This window comes from Siphateles boraxobius, unplaced genomic scaffold, assembly GCF_051911475.1.
Source record: "Siphateles boraxobius isolate OS27281-9 unplaced genomic scaffold, OSU_SipBor_1 35, whole genome shotgun sequence".
NCBI classification, from domain to species: domain Eukaryota; kingdom Metazoa; phylum Chordata; class Actinopteri; order Cypriniformes; family Leuciscidae; genus Siphateles; species Siphateles boraxobius.
Window position 1 is genome coordinate 10,013,878 of NW_027508975.1, and position 26,379 is coordinate 10,040,256.

Below are 26,379 nucleotides of genomic sequence, written 5' to 3' on the forward strand. Positions count from 1 at the left end.
AATTATCTTTGACGCGATAGCATTCACCTGCATGCTGTGCTACTTCATTACTTAATTTCTTGTAATAGTGCAACAAAATGAAGAGCAAATGATGCGTGCAACAACAATTTCACACAAGCCAGTGATAAGTTTTATAAATACACTACCTTTCAGACGTTTGGGGTCAGTAAGATTTTATTTATTTTTATTTTATAAATTCATACTTTTATTTAGCAAGGATGAATTAAACTAATCAGATGTGACAATAAAGAATTTTTTGAAATTTTATATTTCAAATAAATGCTGTTATTTTGACCTTGCTATCTATAAAAAAAAACTTTTAAAAAAAAGTATCATAAAACATTAATGGCACAACTGTTTTCAACATTGATAATAATAAGACATGTTACTCGAGCATCAAATCAGCATATTATAATTATTTCTGAAGGATCATGTGTCACTGAAGAATAGAGTAATGGCTGCTAAAAATTCAGCCTTGACTACAGGAATAAATAAAATAAAAAATGTAAATATATTAAAATAGAATAAAATGTGACGCTCTTAAAATGTGAGGCTCATGTTAAAAGGTCAACTTTTAAAAATTTGCCTCAAGACCTTCTTCTTTTCCATTCCACTGCCCTCCATCTCACATTTTTGCATCTGTGTGGACGTCCCCTATGTCACCCTGCTTTGCACCTTTAGACCTTTTTTACTCATTATGTACATTTGACCTGAACATGAACTTAGTAGAACTGTAGCTCTATATTTTGAAGGGGGGTAATTTTCAAGAATTTTTCATTCTTGAAAAATCCCAGCAGGTTTATACTAATTGATTTTCAAACTTCCCACCTGTTTAAGACAAAACATGGTGAGAAGCTGCACTCTAGAACTCGTTTCAGAGGTTGGGTGCAGTAATTAATAATTCCATTGCGACAGGCTGTGGTGGCCAAGATATTCAATTTTTCACTATCCCACGAGCAGCACTTCAACTAATCCCTTTGAATTCTGCGACTATAGCGTAGGGAGCGTGCACATCCTTCCTCCTTTGAAGTTTCTGTTAACAGTGCTTCAATCAAGCCCAGTGTCAAAGAGAGTTACAGAACAGCAGGATAATCTCTGTCAGTGGACAGAAATTCGTTCATACAGAGAATAAAAATTGGTAACATTTTGAATGTTTATTTTGAGCATACTCAATTTAGTCCCCATACACCAGTGACCTCAGAATTGGATTTGTTCTCAGACTGGCCAGTGTTCCACATAGAGGAGAGAATTCCCTTTATTATCTGGAGCTGAAAGAACCCGCCAAACGCTTTTTCAAGAATCCCTGCCAATGTCTACCTGTTTTCTGAACTAAAATGGTTGTTTCAAGACATTTTGAAATGGGTTTTGACAGGGGTCAGTGTTTTTAGTTCACATCTATCAGGTAGCAGGCAGAATAGAAAAGGGCTCAATATAAAGCCGTTGTTTCTGAATGTAATGTGGCCTGGTGCAGCCATTTCCTCCATTACAGACAAATTGATTAAGCATATTAACAGCAAGGAGACAACACCAAACCCTTCTTGACAGACAATTTTTTTGTTTTTCGCCTAACAAATAACAAAAAAAAATGGGAACTGGGATAAAAGTATTTTTTACACTGAAAACCTGCCTTTAAAAGGATTGTCCACTCAAAACTAAATATTCTGTCATCATTTACTCACCATCATGTTGTTCCAAACCTGTATGGCTTCAGCATTACAAATGTGAAATGCACAGTAATGTGAACATTGTAATGTAGATTGTGACCCAACATCTTCATAAATCAACACTATTTTGAGTTCTCAAAATGGAACGGACTACAGCTTTTCATTTGATGCTAAGACACTACAGTATGTCATCAGTCTTGCTAGTGCTTTCATGCTAGTTTTGTTAATGAAGTAGGTCATTGTGCTAAAGTCTGCAGTTTTCTCTAGCCTAGCCAGCGCTTAGTTTGCTTACCTGTGAACGTCAATGTAAAGAGTTTGTCACTGTAAAAAAGCACTTGCGTTTGCTATAATACCCTGCTTCATCTTAATAGACTAAAATAAACACTCTAAGGGCAAACTTAAACTCTGTGCTATTTTGCTATTTCTCTTTTGGTGGTTTTAATTGGATTGTTTTGAATATTCACATATTTTTTTAGCAAATATTAGCTATTCTCAAGGCCACAGATATAGCTGGTTGTATTGACTGTATTATATTTCAGTGATAGCGGCACAGTGGCTGCATGTGTCAGAGGAGAGCTTGTGTGTTACAGTGAGATTGCAGTAAAGTACTCATAATGCATTTATCCTAATGCAGAAGGTAAGTTGAGGAAATCATTAAAGCAGTATGGGAGATTGCTGCATCATATAACATCAGAAGCCTCGCTTGTCCAAGCAGCATTATTAGTTCCAACTGCATTTACTGCAGTTTGCATTGCATATGGATAACCATTTCCTGCACTCTTTATAATTAACTAGAGGTGTAGAGTTGAATTTAGCTGATGTTCGTCTGATGGTTAATTTGATGAAAATGAAGGTTCATTTACTCATCCTCATGTCATTACAAACCTGTATGACTTTTTTTTCCCCTGAGGAACACAAAAGTTGATATTTCGAAGAAGGATTATGCTGCTAATTTCCATTCAGTGAAATTATGCAACCAATTGTGACAAGCCAGCTTTAGATAAAGCAGCTTATAACTTTGCTAATCATTTTCTTTTGTGTTTTAATGAACAAAGAAAGTCATACATGCTTGGTAAACAATATGCCAGTAAGAAAATGATAACAGAATTTTTATTTTTCGGAGCAGAAACTAATCTGACTGTTTGTCCTTATATAATACCAGGTAGGGTCTGTTTTCAGAAAACGTCTGTGTCTGTTCTCTATCAGAATCACACCATGTCCATTAGCATAGACAGAACTGCTCTTTGTCATTATGAGCTTGTTAAAGTAACACACAAACAAACACACACACACACACACACACACACACACACACGTTGGGTTTTCATGTTTTATGAGGACTTTCCATTGACATAATGATCTTTTTATTATGTAAAAAACTATATATTCTATTCCCCCAACACTAACCCTAAACCATCACATAAAACTTTCTGCATTTTTACATTTTGAAAAAACATCACTTTGTATGATTTATGAGCGATTTTCCTCATGGGGACCAAAAAATGTCCCCACAAGGACAATGCTTTTGGATATTGCCATCTTTGTGGGGACATTACACACACACACACACACACACACACACACACACACACACACACACACACACACACACACACACACACACACACACACACACACACACACACACACACACACACACACACACACACAACACACACACACACACTACGGTGACTGTGTTTGATTTCTAACTTCTTTTAAATTAAATATTGCTTGATTAAAAAAAAATTAAGAGTTCATATAAAGTTGAGTCACCAGACTGATGATTCTCAGTACCCAGAAATCTTAACAAGATATGTTTATTTCAGGGCACATACTTGATATGACAGATTCCAGATACTCTACTTATTTTATAATTTCACTAATAAAGTCAACACGTCTGAATCATTACCTAGGCCCTTCTGATATAATTCAGTTTTCGTACTGAATTGTGAGGATCTTTGCAGTACCTTCAGTCAACTAAAATGCTGATGTTCTTCTTCTGTTGTATCAGTCAGTCGTTCACGTCAGCGGTAATCCAGCTGGCGTCTTTGCCTTCCACCCTGTCAAACAAATTAGACGGCTCAAGACACAACTCACATTTACAGCTTCTGATTCATGTGACAAAATCAAGTTGGTTAGCAGCTTAAAGGGATAGTTCACCCAAAAATGAAAATGTTATTATTATTTACTCACCCTCAATTTTTTCCAAACTTGTAAGAGTTTCTTTCTTCTGTTGAACACAAAATAATACATTTTGAAGAATCAAACAGTTGATGGTGAAGTCATTGACTTCCATAGTAGGAAAAAAATGTCAACTGTCGGGTTACCAACATTCTTAAACTCATACAGGTTTGGAACAACATGAGGGTGAGTAAATGATAACAATATTTTCATTTTTGGGTGAACTAACCCTTTAACGGAAATGAGAAGAGGATAAAATGGATTGACTGTGACAGTTGATTACAAAACCACCACTGCTATTGTTTGCAGTCATTTCAACATCTTAAACCAGGGATAGTGTTTTTGTGTGGCCATATTCAACAGGGTTTGTCTTGTTTTAGGAAAAATTATGATATCTGACAAATGGAATGCTGATGGCAATCATCACTCACTAAATACATAATACAATATTTCCGTAATATGTACTCTTTTTAAAAGTGAGCTAAAGTGTTTTCTTTTGACTTGGTTTACTTAAACAAGCTCCACTCAAACATTCTTCAGTTTGAAATATACTTTCGGCAAGATGTGACAAGTCTGCTTATTTTTTATCAGTGGGGTCAAAGGTTAAATGATGGTTGTGAAACCTTGGGTAAGAACCTGTGCAGTTGCAGTATAACACAACTGTTCACGGAAAAGAAGAAATGAATGCATCATAAAAACCCTACAGGCTTAGAAACAGTAAACTACATAATTGTATAAAGAACCTATTAAAAGAATCAGACATTTACTGATTTGGAAGAAACACTGCTTTGAAACACTCGTAAATAGAGACATTGTCCAGGTTTACTTAGTTTTGAAGTCGGTTTGATTAATGTAATTATTACATAATGGAAAGAACAAGCATGTTTCATCCACAGTATCATGCACAGGTCGTGCATCCATGGCTTTTAAATAACATGAGCATGGATAGCATGAGAATACAAATGCAAATATTTTACCATTGAGCACAGCAACTGTTTTCACATGACTGGCTTTAATAGTGAGTTGTGGTCAAAAATAGCAATGCGACTTATGCATTTCAGGACATAATTAAAGCATCAAAACATTTAAATGCATTGAAAATCAGAGGGAACTTAGTCTATGTTAGACAGTTTATGTGAATATGAGTAACTCAAGAGCTTAAGCTTTGAGGCTTGGACGCGACTCATTGCTGTCCACAACAGCCTTCTGTGGTGTTAAAGAGTAAAAATACCACTAAACTCAAATCCCTTTCAGAATGTCTGTATCCGGCATGTGTTTGATTTCACCACTGTGGAAGGATATTCGCTATAATATTTACATGTTTTGGGGTTACTTTCTATGTCTCTTTCTTTGCCTTTCTTGGAAGTTTTGACCACAAAACCTTAGATTAAATTGCACAGCATTCCCAACTCCTAGACTTTGAAATTGCTTCATAAAAATCATGTTATGAGGATGTTTTCCGAACTTTTGATTTTATAAAAATACATTATGTGAATGATCCAGATTCAGCCGCACAATGATCTGTGCAGTATAATCTTGTGCTGTATTTTTCGTGACAATGTAATTGACATTGTTTTGGTCAAAACTAATTGTTGCCCGGAGATGTTGTCACTAATAATGAATGATCAGATGCGATAAAGAGAGAGAAAGACTCTGCTCAGGGTCATGCTCTGCAAACTGTTTGTGAAAACAGACAAATAGTCTTCCTAGTATAACTCTTGAAAAACTAGTCTTAAAAAACTGGGTAAAAGTCAAAGAAGGTGAGATGACGAGATAGAGGTTTGTGTTTATGGGTTGTGTTTATGGGTAGATTGCAGAGAACAATGAAGATAGACTACAAATAGGCCCTATATCGCATTAGCATAGAGTTAGCTTCAAAGCTAACAGACATGGACTAAAGGCCACAAAACTGTAACAGTAACTGTTTTTATCTATAAACACACAACACATTATTTCATTTATAATGTATATATTATTATTTAATTAATTTAATATCACCTCCTCTTAAAGACACTCTGAACAGAAGCCATATTGAGATCCAGAATGGATATAAGTAACAGAGGCATGAGCACTTAAACATTGCTATTGACTAAAAAGAAACAATAGATGCTATTATTTGCATGATCTAATGTCACCTTAACATTTAAGCACCACACGCACACAGAGAGAGAGAGAGAGAGAGATAGAGAGAGAGAGAAAGAGAGAGAGAGAGAGAGAGAGAGAGAGAGAGAGAGAGAGAGAGAGAGAGAGAGAGAGAGAGAGAAAGTATACTGTTTCATATGGTTCTGTTAACAAGTAAAATAACTGAATCTGGCAACGTTTTATTATGTTGGCTGTTTTTATAATGGCAGTCCGGAAAAGAAATGAAAGAGTGGCACTAGAAGGTTAACATACCATCGCGTTTGAAAATAACGTTCCATTCGACCCTAAACTTAACCGATAGCGTTAGCAAAGCAAACGTCAGATAAAAACGCATTTGCTGAAGCAACCGTGCAATTTTAGCTTGCTTCTGCAAGATCTTTTATCGTGTTCTTGGTGTTTCAAGGGATTTCTACTTGTTAGCACCATGCAACCTTGTGTGACCTCCATGATGATGATAGTAGAAACTTAGTAGATGGGATGCAAAATATTTAATCAGTGTATGCTTTACTGTAACACGTTTTATAGCAACATTTGACATTCAACACACAACATTAGTCACTGGAAGCTCTATGTTTCTTTTGCACACATCTATCTTGAAAATTTGATTGACGATGTTTAGGATAAGAGCGATATAGATTTCCTGAAATCAAATATTCCATATCTTATTAAAATATTAACAATCATTTGACACAATAATACGCACAAATAAGACATGCCTTAGTGTGTTGGCTTGGGTGGAGATTGTGTGCAAGTGTTTTGAAAATCATGGGATTTTGGAATATACAATGGCCCAAAAGTACAAACACAAAGTGTCCAAGTACTTTTTAACTTCTTTGTCTAGGTTTATATTAAAAAAAAAATGCATAAGTCTTGCTTGAAAACTGTACTTGTGCTGTATTTCCTATAAAAGAAAGCTTCAAAAGCTACCTGATTTGCTATTGTGTATATAAAATGCAGTGACATAATTCATTCGCTTAAGTGTGCCTTAAGTGTCCAATAAAAATTTTGTGGCCAGTGTAAATTTAGTAAAAGAAAATACACCTTGAGAATGTCATCTCATTTTCTTCCATCTATATGGAAGGCTGTGTGTGAAAGAATGAGAGCTATCTGAAAACATCATGCCACCTGCAGAATAAACCCTGCATGCTTCTCAACCCCTCACGCTATTGTTTTTAGCATTGATGAAGCTTTCAAGCAGGGGGGAAGAGTATTACTTCGCACAGTGTTTTTTTATGTACAGAAGATTTATAGATGCTTCGAGGGACTTGTAAACACTGATAGATACAGAACTCCATTAAAGCCAAGAAAATAAACATGTCTTCAGCTTCCTGGCATTAATGACTTGAGGTTGTGCAATGCAGGGCGCTCTAAAATTAACCAGATGATCAGGAGGGGAGGGGAGCAGAGCTGAGGAAAAATGCATCATCATCCTTGGAGACTTTGAGAAGACGCCCTAACACATCAGTATCGTCTTCTTCAGTCGTTTGGTCAGATTCCTTGAAAACAACACAGAAGGAGTTTTATGAAAGCAACCCATTGTCAGAACGGGACATTTGGGTCTGATATCTGGGGCAGGATTCTGTTAGTCATGCTTAAACAACCAACTACAGCAGGGGTTGCATATTGAATTCCATAAATATAAATCAACAAATAAGGCACTTGTTGGCTAAAGTCAAGCAGATACAAATCAAGCTAATTCTGTGGGTGTATAATAGTTACAAAGAATGCTAATTTCTAGGCATTTGTACATATTTTATGGAAGAAAACACAAAGCAAAAGCTATCAAAGGAAAAATCTGAAAATAGAAGCTAAAACTGCTGCAAGGTACATTAACCTTCTATTGGTGTTTTCATCCCAGATTAAGTCAAATGTTAAAGAGTATGCCCCAGGCCAAGCAACACAAACCCACGTTTATAAGTCTCACTGGGTGGTGGATATAAATATTTAAAGCTAATTGTAGCATATTGTGGTTTCTTCGTACTTGCACCTTCCGTATATGCTTGTGTACCTATATACTTTACTCAAAAATATTTGGTTTAAATGAGGACAGCGATCTGAGAGTGTTGAGAAAAGTTTAGGATTGTGAGAATGAGGTGACTTGCTTTATGGGCAACTCATTTCACAACAATTTCTCAGCTAAAAATATTCCTCTATCCGTCTGCAGTCGGGAAAACAACTTCAATGTGTATTATGAGTTGCAACAAACAGCCATGTTGTGACATATATATAGTTTTGGCTCTCATATCTGTCAGTTTTACTTTTGTGCATTATCTGGGCATGTTTAGGAAACTTAAGGAGAGATGTTCCTTTAGCAGAATCATTGCAAACAATAATGTTACATTATTAAAATAAAGACTAATAAAAATATAATGGAAATATTTAGCAATACAAAATATAAATATTAAACTTTTTTAAATTCAAAAAGATTGACAGTTTTGGCCTGGCAACAAACCAAAAATAAGTTTAAAATGAAGTACTAATATGAATGAATTAGAAATATTAAGAAAAATAAAAAATGAAAATATAAAAATATAAATAAAAGCTATTTCAAAATATCAATACATAATATTAATATATAAATACACACTATCACTACAAATTAATTGCATTCATACAAACCTGGTTGCTAATAGCCAAGCAGCTGAGTGTTCAGGTCAGGGATACAGTGTCATTTGTCATGACACATTTGTCAAGTGTCATTTGTTTTCTAGGGACTCAAAAGCTTTAGTGTGAAGAAACTCAAGGGTCTGGTGGTGGTTTAAAGGCATGCTCTTCAACCCTCATCTCACACCATGTGCCAGATGGTGTCTTATGGCTCCCCTGATAAATATTAATGGGATTTTGTGTGTTGGACAACAGGCAGTTGGTAGACTGGGTGCAATCTAAATGACACTGAAAAAAGAAAAAGATTAGCAAAGTCTATGGGATTTTTTTTTAAATGTAATTGCTCAGAAACATAATAGCACAATTCTCAAACATCTAAGTTGAGGTACCAATTCATGCATTCAAGGGGTTTGTTCGATTGTACTTATGACCAATATTAATGTTTACCTTAGCAAACCTAGAAAAGGTTCAGTGAATTGAAGGGAAAAGTGGTGAAAGTTTTCCAGCCGAAATAGTGACCTTTCCTTTTCAGTTTGAAGGAACCCCCATAATTCTCAGCCAACTCCACTTGAATCTCTATTCTAGTGCCAAAGCTAGCGCAGCGAGTGAGGACATGGGACGCCCTGAAAAATTGTTTAATGGTAAAGTGCTGCTGCACCCCTAAATATGTACATGAAAAACAAATAGTTGCTCATGTTACTCTAAACCTGAAATAATCTGAACTAATTCTGACACCTGCTAAAAATGCCTAAAGCAATATACTCTAAATCTATTCTTGCAGTCTTTTCTCTGCTACTTAAAGTTAAAAATGTAAGATATACAACGTCACTGCATACTTCAAAAAAATAAAAATAATAAATCAAATCTATATGCCTTTTTACTATACTGTGGATCAAATTGTGAAGCAGATGCCCTAATCTTAGTGTGGCATGTTTCCAAGCTGATTTTAGGGGTGGCAGATTAGCCAGGCTCCCACTTCGAGGGAAATCCCAAGTTCAGTTGGTGTATGATACAATGGAGGAAAACAGCCAACACATTGGGGGACACCACACAGTAAGATGTTGACAAAAGCCGGGGCGAGGGGGAGGATAGATGAAGAGGGGTGGGAAAGATCAGGGCAGCTGGTGGATTGGTGGCAAACAGTAGATCTCATTGTGTCCGACCTGATTATCCTTCACGGGAGACAGCTAGTTGACATCACTTGGTCCGTGTCTGCAGAAGTGGACAGTTAGTCATGATGCTGCTTGGTGAAAGAGTGTATCTCTAATCATTTTAGTAAGAGACACTTTCAAACGGCAATGATCTCTACCTGGACCTTTACCTTAAGACAGACATGGTGATGTTTATAAGTAAAAACGTTCGGTCTCTGTTGTCAATCTTCAAGAAGAAGGGTGAGTAGACAGATTCAAGAATTCTGACAGATCCAAGAATTTATAGATGATTATTCCCCTTCAAACATTTATAATTCACCTGGTTCTCAAGATACTGTTTGCTCTTCGATGCGAATCTAGATTATTTTAGTTAATGTATTTAGACTTCTAGAATTAACAGATGTTAAAAAGGTAAAGGCTGTTCTTTGTATGAATGTACTTATTTAATTTAAAATTTAATTTTAAAATGGCACAACAGGCATCAAAACAAAAATATATCGCGGTTGTGGATTCATTGTTGGAGGCAAGGTTCTCTGTATATGTGTAACAGGTAGCTTCTGAACACTGAGGGAAAATGTGCAATGAAATGGTCATAAATGTACAGACTCAATATTACTAATATCCCCGTACAGATAGAGATGATTATTACAGAGTAAAAAGAGAATAAGGTTATATTTTATCTTGCCATCACTTTTGCCGGTCATACATGAGGTAACATGCGGGAGCCGCTTACAGTTCATTCTTTAGCATACACACTTTTTGCTTTTACCCATGTACCTTTATACTAGGGCACATTGTTTGTACTAGTGTTCATGTTCATCTATTACTCTTAAAATTAACAAAATTTAAAAAATGTTAATACAAGTGAAGCTTCTTAAATATTTCTCATTTGTAAAACATACCCCACAAACAAACTTTTTTTTTTAACTGAAATCCACTTGAAATGGAAACCGATTAACAAACGAGTTGTATTGAACATGGTAACATTCCTTTAACTTTAAAAAGGAGTCATTTGTGAAATGGACTCATACAGCGCACTTGCCAGTGTGCGTTGCGACTCTGTTGTATCACAATGTCTGTAGTCAGTGCCAGGACACCTGAAACCCCCATGGGGTGTACTATACAAAAAGTTTAAAAGTTGATACCAAGTGAACAGTTAGAAATCTGCATAAATGGCAAAGAGGCTGAGAAGATCTCTTTTAAGGGAAAGTCCCTGTCCTAAAACACTCCCATTAACTTAATTTTACAATGCCTTTTGAAACATCAAATAGGTTATCTCATGGCCAGTAGTTTAAATCACTCAGGAGGTACGCAATGAAGTATGAGGCTTCTCACTGTTCCTTTGAGAGTGCCCCAGTCCTACGATAGGCCACCCTCAAGTGTCCTGTTTCTCCCTATTGTAAAGTTAACGGTGAGTCTCGGTGCAAGGCACACACTAACTAAAGTAATGTATGTTTTAGGAATAAATTTACCAATAAGTGGTAACATTAGGTCGCCCTACTGCATTTTCTAGTCTAAATGTTCTCATTGGGTCAAACCAGATTATATAGTATCTGCTACCCAAAACAACTGCTGTGGAATTATTTCATAGAATTTAGGTACATTGCCCTTATTCGGAGGATTTATCACAGTTCCTCAGATTACAGCCAAGCTTGGTCTTGTTGGGTAATAAACAAGTACTTGAATAAAATAATTCAGAATTAAATTGCTAGAAGATTTAAAGAAAGAAAGAAAAGTCAACTTCTTTCTTTGAACGCCCTTGAGCTGCCATATGTTAAACAGAGGCAGCGAACTAAACGGCAATCTGGTATTTCAAGGAATTAAAGATCAGAAAGGATTACCTGGTCACAGCATGAGTGTGAAGCCCACGGCCATGTTGGAAATCTATCAACGTGTGCCGCTAACACCTGTCAACAATCTGAATAGAATTAACTTCCAGCATTATCAGGTGTTGCTACTGGATAGAAAAAGAATGGATAGTTAGATCATTTGACAACCAGATTTTCAGGCTTTCATTGAACCTCATTTACAAAATGGGGGTGTGGAAATCTTTATTCAGTCATGTTTCAAATTTCATACTGAATTAAATAATCATCAGTGGGGATATTTGTGGATGTTGACTTGAGCCTCTTGCAAAACTGTCCTCCTTATGCTTCACCAATCTTGATTTGATCTGGTAGAAATAGTTCAACTTTCCTTAAAGGTGCAGTGTGTAAATTTTAGCGACACCTAGCGGTGACGTTGCGAATTGCAACCAACAGAAGTTACGGTGGCCGACAGGAAAAGATGTCTTAGGCCACAACTTCCCCAGATTTTGGAGAATCTTTTGGGAAAGACTGCAACCGTTTTTATGTAAATAACAATACCTTTCCCTTCCCTCTATTTTTGGCAGGACAAAAACAGGATGAGCAAAGAAAGCTGACTGTACATTACACAACCTCCCAGCACTACCAGGAGAATGTGTTCATAGAAGGGAGCAGGCCACAGTACCTGGAAGACCTGCATACAGAAGCCCAGGAGGGACTGAAGATACTACAACAGGAGGGTGAGCCTCATGCTCAAATCAATAACACAAAATGCACTGATCTATGACAACCTTGATCCACTGCTCACATTCTGGCCTTCTAATGCACAACTTTGTTTTCTGATGCACCTCACTCAGTCTTTCTTTCATACAGAGCACAAAAATGGGGTGGACTTTCAGGATGATCATACTGAGGTAAGCCTCTGAAGAAAAAAAAAAAAGAAAAAAAAATCTGTAGTCAAATCTATTAGATGTTAGACAATAGTAGCTAAATATAAACAAATAAAATGTTTTTAAACTCTCAACCGTGGTAATTCTGGTCTATACCATCTCTTAGATATTGACCTTGTCAACTGTATATAACAATGAAAATCATAAGACACAAATCATAAAACTAAAAAATTTTTTTTAAAAATGTAAGTTTCAAGGGCCCAAATCCAACAAACTCTTATGATAAGAAGCCTTAGTTTTCTTTTTTGCAAAGAAGTTTTTGTACCCTATTTACGGAAGCGTCACATGACGTCATTCATTGTTTTTTGATATCCAAACAAATATGTATACATTTTATAATAAATGTACAAATACATTTTATTGAATTGCTTTATAACAATGACCTCGATTTCTTGACAGCCAGAGGAAGACACAAGCTCAAAAGAAAGAGATGAATCACTTGAGACTGATAGCACTGCTGGGCACTCTCTCAATTCAGTGTCGACTGTCTCAGCAGTCTCCTCGCATTCAGTGCTTACACGTCAAGGTATAGAATGCTGACTTTAAGAAGGTCTTAAAATAAGCCATGCTTAGTGACACATAACCTATTTTTCCTCTAATGTGTGGTATAGCAATACGAAGACAAAACCATATATTTGTCAAAATTAAGTTTTGATCTATCCTGGGATAGACAGGTTCAGAGAAAATATGTGGAAAAAAGTTTTATCAAGGTTGTTTCATTTTTTTTACTGCCATTATTTTGTATACGACTTCATATTAAATCTAAAAGCAACTGAAGAGAATGGCATGACATTTTTTTTAAAATTAAATCTCTGTTTGATCTATCACTCACTTTAGGTTCCACATTTAAGCCATTGAACACAGTTAAAAGACTGGACAAGACCAAGAGGAGAAGTAGAAGAACAACTATCATGGGCATACCACAGCAAGTTCAAAGAGAATTGGGCATGTAAAACTATGTTATTGTCAGATTTCTTTTTTTTTTAAATCAGGTTTTTGAGAATGACATTCCTTAAAACAGCAACTTTGACAACTATATGAGATTACACAGCTATTCAGCCAAAAATAGAAGAATTACATTACTTTGCTTTTTTTCTACTTAAGATATGGCAAGAGGAACTATACTGCAGCAGCTTCCAAACAGAGAATGTGATGAAGATGATTCATCTGGCACAGTTGTCATCCCGACAACTGATGGAGAGCTCCCTTTTGTAAATCACGAAGGGGCTCGTGTACAACTGCAGAACATTGAGGTTCTTCAGACATCAAGAGATGAGGAGTTCCTAATAAACCACATCCATTCTGTCTATCAAGATGAGTTAAACCGAAAGCTTGGTCTAGGAGCATGCACTGCACAGAGGCCTAAGTCTCTTGCTATGCCAAGGATGACCACTTCTTATTTCCTGCATGAGCCTCAAGGTCCCGTTATGTCTATTTCACCACAGGCAACGTATTTATCCAAGATTATTCCAAATGCAGTTCTGCCTGCTGCAATAGATATCATTGAAATTAATCATGATCACAGTCGGCGCAGTGCCAGTACAGTCAGCAAGAGTAGTTTAGCATCAGCTAGCCCAGCTACTTCACGGTCTGGAGGTGGGACAAATCAAGGTCCTCTTACCGCTAGCTCCAACAAGAGCCATTCACAATCATCTGAGACTGTCGTCTCCAATTCCTCGACAATCTCTTCAAAAGGAAGGTGTCTACCAACCTTTGTTGCCGACAGCACCAAAGAAGTTTCAGATTTAATCCCAAAGGACATGAGTGTTAGAAGCTCAAGAAGTTGGACAGGTTCTGACAGTAAAGATACAAATCACAGACTGGACCAGAGGGAGATGGATGATGCAGGGGACAATGTTAGAAACAGCCATTCGTTCTCTCGTAATCTCTCTGTAATGAAGACAAAACTACCACCAGCACCGCCTCAGAGAACCTATTCCCTGCATCATGAAAAACTTAAGTGGAGATCTAGGGAGCGTGTAGACATAAAAGATCTCAAAGATATAGCACCAAATGATGAGCAAATCGGTAGAGATCTCAGCAATGCAAAAGAAGACCATCAGTCCACCAGTAACGAGAAGAGTTCTGTCCATTCTTTCGTGCTCAGCTCATTAAGAGATTTCCAGACATCTGTGGAATCTAGCCCACTTAGTCCTGATCAAGCTTTTACTGGAAGTCATGTCAGATTAAGTAACTCATCTCCAAAGAAAACTGGAGAATCTGATGAAAACAAATTTGATAGGACTTTATCTCCTTCAAGTGGATACTCAAGTCAAAGTGGGACGCCTACGCATTCCCCTAAAGAGGTTAGTCCCTCCTCACCTGGAAAGAGAAGAGTTAAGCCTTCAAAACCAGAGAGAGCAGGTGTACAGAGCTCACCGGTGGTTTCAGTCTCTTCGTCAATGACATCTCTGTCTTCAGTCACATCGGATACGGCGCATCAGGACATTCAAACCAACACCACTCCATCGGAGCCTTTGAAGTGCTTCCCTCTGCTTACAACAGTGAAAAACAAGGTAACACCTAAACACCCAAATAATGCTCTTAGGGAACTGTTCAACATTCCCCCTCCACCCAAGGTAAAAGCCCCATCTCCCCCACTCCCTGAAAGCTGGATTCACAATAAACGGACACTTGAACTATTATGTGGCCCAGGTCTAAACCCCCATAAGTTACATCAGCTTCAAAAACAACAAAAAGAGTCATCAATAGGTAAAAATCAAAACGCAAATTCAATGCAAATCCTTGAACAAATTATCCCAAAGACACAGACAACAGAAGAAAGGAAGATTGAAGAACAAATGGAGAACAAAGAAGCTGTAACAGAAAAAAATGAGTCCATATCACCACAAGTGCACAAACAAACGACAGAACCTCCTGATGTGAGCCATAATGGAAGCTCAACATTACATAATGAACTAGAAAGTCCAGAAACTCTTGCAGAGGTCAACCAAACTATTTGTTTACAAGGGGGAGGAACTGTAGAGGACCAAAAGGAAAGAGGTAGTCAAATACTTGTAACAACAAAGGTACCAACTATCAAAGTTGATCAAAGTTTGCTTTCACAAACAAACTATGAACTCAAAACAAATGGTGAAATTGTGAGCACATCTTCCCCAAGGAATGACAAAACCAATGAGGAGATCCAAAGAAACTGGCATGTAAAGGGCTTTTTGAATCATAAACCAATGCAAACCCTTGGTATAGAAGTACCTGATGTCAACGGCATTTCTCCACCTCCTTCTCCACCTCCAGAACACCACCCTCCTCCACCACCTACTAAAAAGATGTCAGCCTCCTCAGTGTCTATACCCCCATCTAAAGAAAAAGAGGAACAGAAGCAAGAAAAAGAGGAACAGGTGACTTTCCTGGAGTCTTCTTGGCCTCCACCACCACCACCAATGGAAGAGTCTACTGACTTGATGTTTGGGGAACAAGATGAACTTGACTTCCCCCCACCACCTCCTTCGTTCATGCATGAACCCCTCTCAGAGATATCGGTCAATTGCCATGAAGATTCATGTGAACAGCAATCCAATACAGAACTGGTGTCATCTAATCCCTCGGATATGGACAGCAGTCCAGACATGCATACCATTCTCCCAGAAAGAACAGTACAAAATGGTATGGAGAATAGACAACAAGATAAGCCTTGTAATAATGTATCAGACTTCTCGTTGGACCAAGTTAGCAAGGAGCAAACAACTGTAGCCTCTCCTGAAATGTCCTTTTTATTACCGGGTGAACTTGTACAAGGGGAAGATTCATCAGAGCATGCATCACCTGAAAGCCAAGCAGATTCCAATTTGCCACTTGCACCTCCGCTTCCAGTGGAAAACCAATCTATTGTTAACTTACGAAGGCATCCGAGCCTTGTAAACAAAGACAACCGGAGCAAAGAACATTTGTGTCGACACAAAAGCTCACCTATTCCAAAGGAAGATGCCAACATACCACTTGTCACACCTTCCTTACTTCAAATGGTGCGACTACGATCTGTAAATGTTGGGGAAAATCAAATAAACAATGATAGCAAACCAATTACTGAGACCACAACAAATGAGGATCACAGTTTTACTAGTCAAGCAACACCACAAAAGCCTATTCGCAAATCCTTGGCTTTGAAGTCCAACTCACCTGCTAAGTCTTCTCCTGCTCCAGCCCCATCCATGTGTCTCCAAGAGGCTATACGTATGAAGACAGCTGCTATGTCCTCCAGTGGAGTACCTGCAATGCTCAATCTACGTTTATCCTCAACTTGCACTGCTAGTTCACCTGTGCCATCCCCTAAAACACCAGACAGCTGTGACTTGCATAAGTCCCCTGCATCAACAGCCAGTTTTATATTCTCCAAAAGCACAAAAAAAGTTATCATTGAAACACCTTCTTCGCCTGAAGTCCAAGCAAGCCTCAAACAGAGTCTTGCTGCTGAGATTATGCATGTTTCTGACCAAGCCAAGATGGAACAAAATGGAACAATTACTAATGGAACAAAAAAGGCAATTAAAGTGCCGCCACCTGTTGCTAAGAAACCAGTGCATGGAACAAATCCTCCCAACAAGACAGAGAATGTAACACTGGATAAGACAGAGATCTTGACAAATAAACAAATAACGAGAGTTGAAGTTAATGGGCAAAGTGATCCAGTGCATCCTGTTGGCCAGCGAGCACAATCATTAGGGAGCCAAGAGCAACCAAGTAAGGAAGCATTCAAAGGTTATTTCAATTTGTGCATGAAGATGGAACCATGTAAATGATCATTGTAATTACATTTCTTTTTCAGGAAGTACAGAGACTGCATGTTGAAGAGTCATGATGGATGAGTTGAGTTTTGATTGGACTGTTTAGTCACAGTCTGGCAAAGACAAGAGGACAAAGCAAGTGATAAAAGCCCAAGTGAGATTGTGATCAAGTATCCATGGATACCGCAACTGTCTTAAAAGCCTTAGCCTGACAATGGCCTTCAAATGTATGCAAAAGCTTTTTCCCCAATCTGTTTTTTTTTTTTTTTTTAAATAGCTTTATTACAAACTTTCAAGTATTTTTCTAAATGAGTTTCTGTGCTCTGGGAAAAGTCACTTTAAGTTTATTGTGGACTTATTAAAGCTAATGACTACGAGATTAAACTGACATCTAGTGGTCACTAGTGGTAGTAATCACTGCATAGTGCAAACAAAATTTGACATATCTAAATATGTCCAAGCACAGAGATTGATTGCTAGCTTTCATGAAAGAAGTCGTTTCTACTAACAATTTTTTGAAAGGTTTAGTTCTACAGAAATCAGCTTTTAGAATTTGCTTTTAGCAAATATGTAATAATACATGTACAGAACCATCTGTTATCTTTATGACTTCTGAAGTATGCTGACCATGGCTGAAACATATAACATACAAAACATTTATATATTTACTTTTCATTAGATCAAAGGCACTTTGTAAGCTAAATGCTGTATTTCTGTTGGAACCAGCAAATTAGTAAAAGTATTGACTGACGGTCCCTCTAAAATTGATGTAAATATATACAGTATATCCATATACTTTAGTAACTATTTACTTCCAAAGGAGTGAATAGAATTACAACACTGTTTCTGTTTTAAAAATAAATGTGCATTAAAAGATATTTATAGATTTACCCTGTTTTGACTGTTTTTAAATTCCTTAGACATACAAATATAGCATTACACACAGTATACACCCCCCATACAACCATATATTTTGTTTGTCTATGCCGTGTAAATATTCATTCATCAGAAGAGAAAACCTTTTAATGTTCTCTGGTAAAGCTGCTTTTTTCAGTACAGCAAAATACGCAAATGAGTTATAGTTCACATATCCTTTAATCAAGAATTAATTTCTAATGTTTACATGGTGACTTTTTTTTTTTTTTAACAGACTCCCAAACTTTCATTTTTAGGTTAATATACTTAGATATCTCTAGTTCATGACAAAAACTGCAAAGGTACATTTGAAGACATTTCCATCATTATTTTCATAAAGAAAAATAGTTATGAATCATCTTTATTTCAATGCGTTTGGTTAACATCAGATGAGTTCTGAATATTACATTGCATGAAATTTGAGGTGTTTCCCTGTGAACCAAGCTAAACTTATCCTAAAATATTTACCCATTGCAGTTTATTATGTATATAGATTGTTCATGTCTGAACCGTTTCCATTAATGGTTTAATAGTTAAAAAATTGAAGAGGAAGACCTGAATTTGAGGACAACAGATGAACTCCTGGAAGAATCTTAATTTGTCATTATAACAAATGAGCATGAGATTATTTACTGCAGTACTTAATGCATAAAACATCTTGGACAGCAATACATGCAATGTAAAGCACAGGCAATACCCATATGTATTCTGCTCCAGTATTTGTCTTCTATTATATCATTTACAGGTTGACATGGCTAAATGAAACAGTAAAAATTCAGCAATGGCATTGTAAGCCATTTGTTTTTCCATCAGAATCAGGTAGCAGTTTTTGATGACTATGATGAGTAATACCTGACGTGTAATTGTTATGGGAATATTGGGTTGTCATCGAAACTCAAGCTTTGAAGATTTTGAGAAAAATGGTGAAGACTGTCTAGCTAATAGTTCCACCTTTCAGTGTTTTACAGGTGATCTGTCCTAGTTTGGTCATCAGATTTAGCTCTTTCCATTGTGCAACATTCTCGCCTGATATCTTCAGATCCACCTGAAGAGATCAGACAAATAAACATACAACCAAGAATAAGACACAGTGATACCATAATGAGTGTTTAAAGGGTTAGTTCACCCAAAAATTAAAATTAAGTCATTAATTACTCACCCCCATGCTGTACCAACCCCGTAAGACCTTCGTTCATCTTCGGAACACAAATGAAGATATTTTTGATTAAATCTGAGAGGTGGATCACTGCTACATAGGCTGCCAGAGGGAATGAAACTTGACGGCCCAGAAAGTCATTAAAGAACATGTTTAAATATTCCATGTGCCTACAGTGGCTCAACTATAAGTTTATCAAGCGACGAGACTACTTTTTTTCCGAAAAAAAAAACATAAATAACGACTTTATTCGACTATTCCTTTTCTTCCTTGTGGGCCTGAGACGAGAGTTCAAGAGATTTCCACGACGCATGCGCGAGAACTGAGAAGAGGACGTTCTTCTTCTAATACTTCTTGTTCAGTTCTCGCGCATGCGTCGTGGAAATCTCTTGAACTCTCGTCTCAGGCCCACAAGGAAGAAAAGGAATAGTCGAATAAAGTCGTTATTTATGGTTTTTTTTTTCGGAAAAAAAGTATTCTCGTCGCTTGATAAACTTATAGTTGAGCCACTGTAGGCACATGGAATATTTAAACATGTTCTTTAATGACTTTCTGGGCCGTCAAGTTTCATTCCCTCTGGCAGCCTATGTAGCAGTGATCCACCTCTCAGATTTAATCAAAAATATCTTCATTTGTGTTCCGAAGATGAACGAAGGTCTTACGGGTTTGGTACAGCATGGGGGTGAGTAATTAATGACTTAATTTTCATTTTTGGGTGAACTAACCCTTTAAGTACAAATATATAAAACTCGCATACCTGTAACTTCTCAAACACCTTTTTCTTTGGTTTCAATTCATCATCTGGTTTGCCTGATTCATAACCTTCTACAAAAACACGGTCTCCTGGTGCTGATCCTTCTGGTGGATCCAAAGGCTCCACTTTCCTGGGCTCTCCCTCACTGAAGGCCATCACATTCAGAAAGATCAAGACAAGATGACTTTTACTATAAGAAAATCTTCATTGATTGAATAAAATAGTTAAATTAGGGTGTATCAGCCCTACTAACATTGAAGAACAGAGCAGCATGGCTTGGGATTCAATCCCTCTCATTTTCTGAGGCTTTAGGTTGCATAGCAACACTACAAGACGGTCCTGAAGCTGCTCCTGGGAGATGTAGGCCACCAGTCCACTCACTACAGTCCGTGGCTGTTCCTCCCCCACATCAATTTTCTCTAAATATAGCGACTCTGCATCTGGATGCTAACAGGTAAAGAAAAAAGGGTTATTTCAACATCCTCTTATTGGAAAAATAAATCGTAAAATTTATTGCTGGCCGTCTCTACCTTTTCTACACTGATGACTTTGCCTACTCTGATGTCCAATCTGGATGGTATGACCTCCTCCTCATCTGGGGTTTGTTTAGGGTTGCCCTTCGCTCCTCCTTCTGTGAAGCAATGACAATCAAACAGTGTGCACATTTTTACCTTTTCCTAAAACTCATTCGAAATCTTGAAGCAGCTCCAATTTGTTTTTTATTGTTAAATGGGATCATAATGGTCGATGATTGTGTCCTAAATGTTTTTAGACAGTGAATTTTCACTCACTGTTTTTAGAGGGCTCTGGGTAAGCTGATGTTGTCAGTTTCCTCAACTCTGGGGTTTCAAACTTCTTCCTGATGGGGTCCAACAGCTTGTGAAGAGCCAACTCTACTGAAGCCTTCAGGTCACCAGGATGGATTTGCTGCAGGTACAAGCAGTGCAGGGGTCAACATATGATGAATTTATAAACGTATTATTTGTACATTAAATAGCAAGGATAAGGACTGTTCAGATACCTCTGCAGCAAAGTCCTTCTCTACTTCCTCATAGTCAGTGTAGACTTTGTCGCCTCCCCACTTTGGATCTCTTTTAATCACAAACTCTGAAAATAAGAACACGTCATTAAGCACTTAACTAGATGTTTGCATTTTCTAAAAAAATGTTTTTGTGCCCAAGCTCACCTGAATGCAGCGGGAAAAGCACATGCTTGACGAAGGACAGAATGCCATTATTCTCAACATTTCCAGGCTCACAGAATGCCTTCTTTAGCTTCTTCTTCACCTCTTGGCTCTTATCCAACAGGTCAATCTTGGATTCCTGATATCAGACAAGAAAGTTTGAGAATGCTGAATCAATACAACATACAACAGCATAAGCCACTATCCCGTCCCGTCGAATCAATGGGATTCTTTAATTATATGAATCTTCAAAGTTGTAGATGGTAGCGTACCTCCTCAGAGGAGCTCATCTTGCCCCCGGTCAGTCCCGGAACCATTGGGTTCATCATGTGGATACGTTTGGTGTACCCAAGTGAGGGCAGGTACTGCAGAAGAAGAAGAAAAAACAACAACAACGAAAATATACCTATCAATTACACCTTATGGCACACACATATTTATGGTGATCAGTACAGAGTAATCAAAACAGTACAATAGCATGGTAGAAAGCTTGATTCAGCCTGTTATTCTGTCCACCCCCTGCCTGTCCCTTTTATGCCGTTACTTATGTTTTGCTTTAGAGTGCCAGAGGAAATATCAAATTCTAAATATTGTAATAATACGGTGAGATTTTCTATTTCCTACTGGCACACTAAAGTAAAATACAGTGTATAGGAAGTAGTGCAAATTAAGTTTGGAAAAAAAAAAAATCAAATGTACCTTCTCAGCTAATGTGAAGATCTTCCTCTGATCCACACCCCCGAACTGAGCATCTACTTTTAAAAACTCCTCATCCAGTGCCTGATGGAAATAAAAAAACAATATCAAGTGTCTGGAATATGCCGAAAATCAGAATAATGAACAGAACACCAAAAGGTCATTCGCTATTTACAAAATGTAGGTTTAAATACAAAGTACCCAAAAGTACTGAATACATTCATGTGATCAAAAATGCAGTAAAAATATTGTGAAGGATTATTACAATTTTAAAATGAAAAAATTCTTTCATTTGAAAAAAGGTTAGCAAAAGACAATCTGCATACCTGTAGTCCAGGATACAGCAGACCACTCAGAAGAGGATGCTCAACCTGTTTGACCACCTCGGCCCCTGCTTTCTTTGCATCATGTTCAGTGACCACGGATGACAGTCGGTAAACATCCAGAGTGTACTCTCTATTATAGATCAACCATACAAAGATATTGTAATTTGCATTTACTTTCTTTATATTCATTCATAATGTAAGAAAATGGGTGTAATGGTACATGTATTCGTCCCGAACCGTCACAGTACGGACATCAGTATTCGGTGCATACAGTCAGACGACGAATACAGTCAGTCACAGGTGATCCACACTACAATCCAGTAGGGGGCGTACCCGGTAATTTAACACTGTTTGCCAACCACCACAGCAGGAAAAAGAGCAGAAGAAGAGACGATCTATCCACCAACCCAAAACAAGAGTTCAGAGTGCACGCAATGGACTACTTGCACAACTATTTCCGCGTTTTAGTTAGTACATATCGGGAGTTTCCGGTTAGAGCATTCAGTGCACATGAGAATGCAGATTATCACTATGTTTTATGGCTGCCAATTGATTAAAACAATGAATAATGATCTCTGTATTAATTATTTTGAGCCTGCTGAAATGTGCCTATAAATGTAATTTCTTTCCAACTGTGCATTCTGAATAATAAATAGGCTAAATATATGTATCCACTATAAGCTGCAGCGCAGTCCTATACTTGACTACTCATTAACTGTTTTTTTCTCTTTCTGACATGTCATACCTGTTGGGTTTACATTCTTAAATGAAATTGACTATTAAAAGGATTGCTTGTGTGTGCTGGTGTTTATTCCAGTCTTTTAAAATAGTTGAATGAATGAATGCTCGCGAGGTGCTTGTAACAATGTTAAATTGATTAAGGCTATTTAATAAATAACGTACACAGCGTAGAGGAGAATGACAGTCAACTACTTTGAATATTATATCATTTTGGGCATAAACATGTAAATAGTGAAAAGATTGACAATGAAAAATGACACCGAATTGTTAAAATATTTAATCCAAATATATAAATGTTCGTGGTTTGTAGTGATGTTATTTATCTATTCTAATAAACTTCAGCGTCGCGGTCACTAGTTGAGACGAACACTGGCACCCTTTGGTGAAATAATGGCGTATTTTTACACATCCACTGCTTTCTCAGATCGGCTTGTTGGATTAACGTCATGTTCCGATACATTTAGAAAATTCTGTACACAGTAAACATCAGAATATCCCTTCTCCTGTCAATAAAAATTGTCACATTTTTAAATTTTATTGCGGACACTCATTTTAGGTGGCGTTTGTTCAACTCATTGACCACAGTACATTAAAAGTAAACATTACTGGAAATAAGTGAGACGTACTATTTCCAAACGGAAGTGCGTCACGAAGCTCAGGTCAAGAGGTCCATAGCTTGCTAGTAGCTTATACGTTGAGTTTCAATTAATTGAGCTCCACTAACTTCACGGAAAGGAAACCGGGATGGCAGAAAAGCAGCATCCTGTTAGTTTTCTTTATTTTACAAAAGCAGAATGTTTTTTTTTTTGTGAGTGTACAATAATAAATAAACTTTACAGTTTCGAATGACATCTTACTCTTATTTTATCTCTGGATGGCCAGTATTTTAAGTTGTTTCCGCTGTTATAATTGAACAAAAATCAAAGTCTGCCAAATGCATAAATGTAACTGTAATACACTAAAGGAGGCTGTTCTGTACCATCTACCTCAGGGGCAACTAAATGCCACTAGGTGGAACAAACTGTAATTTGCACTACTTTCTGTTCAAAATAAATAAAAGAAACCTAGTATTGGGGATTTGTTGCTTTTTCCTGTTGTACCGAACTCGTATCGAACAGTGAGCCCAAAATCGATGTACTTACTGAACCGTGACTTCAGTGTACCGTTACACCCCTAGTAAAAACAATTTCCCAGTACAATGCTTGGAATATCTATAAAACCATGTGTTTGGTCGATTATCATCCAATGTAGTTCTTTGAAATACAGTATTTAAACCAAGAGGAGTGTTTACCTGCTGAGCTGAAAGTCTGTGCCTTTGACAAATTTGAGTTTGTCAAGGGGAACTCCAATGCTCTCCAACATAGCCTTAATGATCTGCTCATAGTACTTCACCCTGAGCTCCAGCAGCTCCCAGGGAGCCTTCATGTTGTCTAGGTAGGCATGGAGATCAGCAAAGAGGATGGTCACCTATAGAACAAAAACACAAATAGGTACACACCAGAGATAAGTGCTTATATGCTGACAACAGTAATTCAGAACCAATACAGAACGCCAAAGTCAAACCTCGCAGCCCGCCTTCAGGAAGTCAGCGATCTTTGACATGGGGACAAAGTAAGCCACATGGGGTTTGCCTGTGGTCGCTGTTCCCCAGTAAACCTTCAATTCCCTCTCCTTCAGGATCTCCTTCAACCTCTCCTCACCAAGAACCTCCTTTGAAAACAACAGTGACAGAAACAGTAAGTGAGTGATGGTAATCCGGATTTTTTTTTAAATACTTTTTATTTTCTGTATTTAATTATTTATTTATTTGTTCTTTCATTTATTTTTATATTCCTTTATTGCCTCATGTATTTATTTCCATTTTCATTTATTAATACAGTACATTAATTTGCCCTCCCTAAAATGTATAAATACATGTGTAATAAATAAACTCATAAATAAACTCATAAATAAATAAAAATTAAAAAAACAAAAAAAATTTATTTAATAAATATCAGTAAAAGATAATAAAAATACATTTAAAAGTAGATGCAGAAAATAATAACTGAAAGCAAAAAGTAATACAAAAATAAATTCAGGATTAAATACTATATTTTTATACATATTTATTTATTTATTGGTTTTACTTTTTGTCTGCCGGTTTAGGACTCCATAGAACTGCGGTACATGTAAAAATGAAATCAGAAACCTTTCAAATGTATCTCTTCAAAACAATAACAGAAAAAACAAAACAAAAACAGCTCCTTTGACATGATACTTCAAGTGTTTAATATATTTTGAGGATTTAAGAATCTCAAAGCAAACAGAAGATTTCAGATACTAGATTCCAGATATTGTTTTTCACCTGAAGGTTCCTGGTGATGAGCTTGAACTTCTCATCAGGGCTCAGCTGCTCTCCCATGATGTCTGCTGCTTCTGTACAGATTGAGAAACAGGTCAATAACGAAGATAAATTCTACCTGTGATTCTGGTGGCAGCCAGAATTACTTTTAAGGATCAGTTATTTAGACCTGGCTTTAAAACAAAAAGTGACGTGCGCTATCAATGAATAGCTGAGGATGTGCTGTCTAACATCCATTTCAAGGAGTGATAGAGGCACCATAAAGCAGGCAATTTATTGGCAAAAAATTTAATAATTATCTTGTAATTTCAGTAAATAATAGATTACAAAAGATCACATATAAAATAAAAAAGCTCACCGGTGGTGGCTGAGAAACGTGTGTGCCGGTGACAGGCTTTTCCGGTTGCAACAAGATTTCATCACGTATTTCATAATAAAAGCCTCATCAGACATGTCAATAAAGGTTAGCATCATCAGTCATTTCAATACAAATATTTGGACATTTATCTGCGGAATATATTGTATATGTCTAACTAAATATGTATTTTTGAGGTTTTTCTTTTTCTTTTTCCGAAATACTTATTTGTAATGTGGTAGTGTTGCATCAGCTCTGAACAATCAATTGCCCAGCTATCCATCAACAGGAGGAGTAATCGACTGAAGAACAACGAACTACGATCCATTGTAATAGCTGTCTGACTCCATCAGGGGCCGCTCCTACTCTGAGTAGCATTGAGCGTTCGACTTTTTTTTTTTGTCCTTTCCTTTTTTAATTAAAATAATTTTAGGATTAGGCTACTGACCTTTACTTTACAAAATATTAGATACCGCAGGCAATTAGCTCTTTCAGAAACAAAATTGACAATTTATGACGAAATAATGACACTGAGGTGAGCTTACAAATCTTTTTTGCGATTTAGAGGTTGACGATTTCACGGTTTCGTACGATTTGTCAAATAAATGAATGAATAAAATTGTCATTGTCACAGATAAAAATTACAGAAACATGCCACAATGTGCAATCT

The 26,379-nt window shown here is 37.1% G+C and overlaps 2 protein-coding genes across 4 annotated transcripts in view; one reads left to right on the plus strand and one right to left on the minus strand.

Moving 5' to 3' along the window:
* Window positions 1-18,132, plus strand: part of nhsl3 (NHS like 3) — a 42,511-nt gene extending 24,379 nt beyond the window's left edge. For all 3 annotated transcript variants that reach the window (XM_077196335.1, XM_077196336.1, XM_077196337.1), the window contains 6 exons: window positions 12,138-12,290; window positions 12,424-12,464; window positions 12,900-13,026; window positions 13,338-13,445; window positions 13,605-17,198; window positions 17,284-18,132. In XM_077196335.1, coding sequence (XP_077052450.1) covers window positions 12,138-12,290; window positions 12,424-12,464; window positions 12,900-13,026; window positions 13,338-13,445; window positions 13,605-17,198; window positions 17,284-17,306 — 4,046 coding nt within the window. In that variant the 3' untranslated portion in view covers window positions 17,307-18,132. The remainder of the gene's footprint in view (window positions 1-12,137; window positions 12,291-12,423; window positions 12,465-12,899; window positions 13,027-13,337; window positions 13,446-13,604; window positions 17,199-17,283) is intronic.
* Window positions 18,133-18,318: 186 nt separating this feature from the next.
* Window positions 18,319-25,996, minus strand: yars1 (tyrosyl-tRNA synthetase 1). The gene is made up of 14 exons (XM_077196349.1): window positions 25,713-25,996; window positions 25,358-25,428; window positions 24,577-24,723; window positions 24,305-24,480; window positions 22,273-22,402; window positions 21,950-22,030; window positions 21,523-21,615; window positions 21,254-21,389; window positions 21,089-21,174; window positions 20,859-20,994; window positions 20,598-20,698; window positions 20,321-20,514; window positions 20,071-20,212; window positions 18,319-19,202 (listed from the first exon to the last, which is right to left on the minus strand). The coding sequence occupies exons 2-14, from the start codon at window positions 25,412-25,414 to the stop codon at window positions 19,092-19,094; spliced, it is 1,590 nt and encodes a 529-aa protein (XP_077052464.1). The 5' UTR covers window positions 25,415-25,428; window positions 25,713-25,996; the 3' UTR covers window positions 18,319-19,091.
* Between the last annotated feature and the right edge of the window lie 383 nt (window positions 25,997-26,379).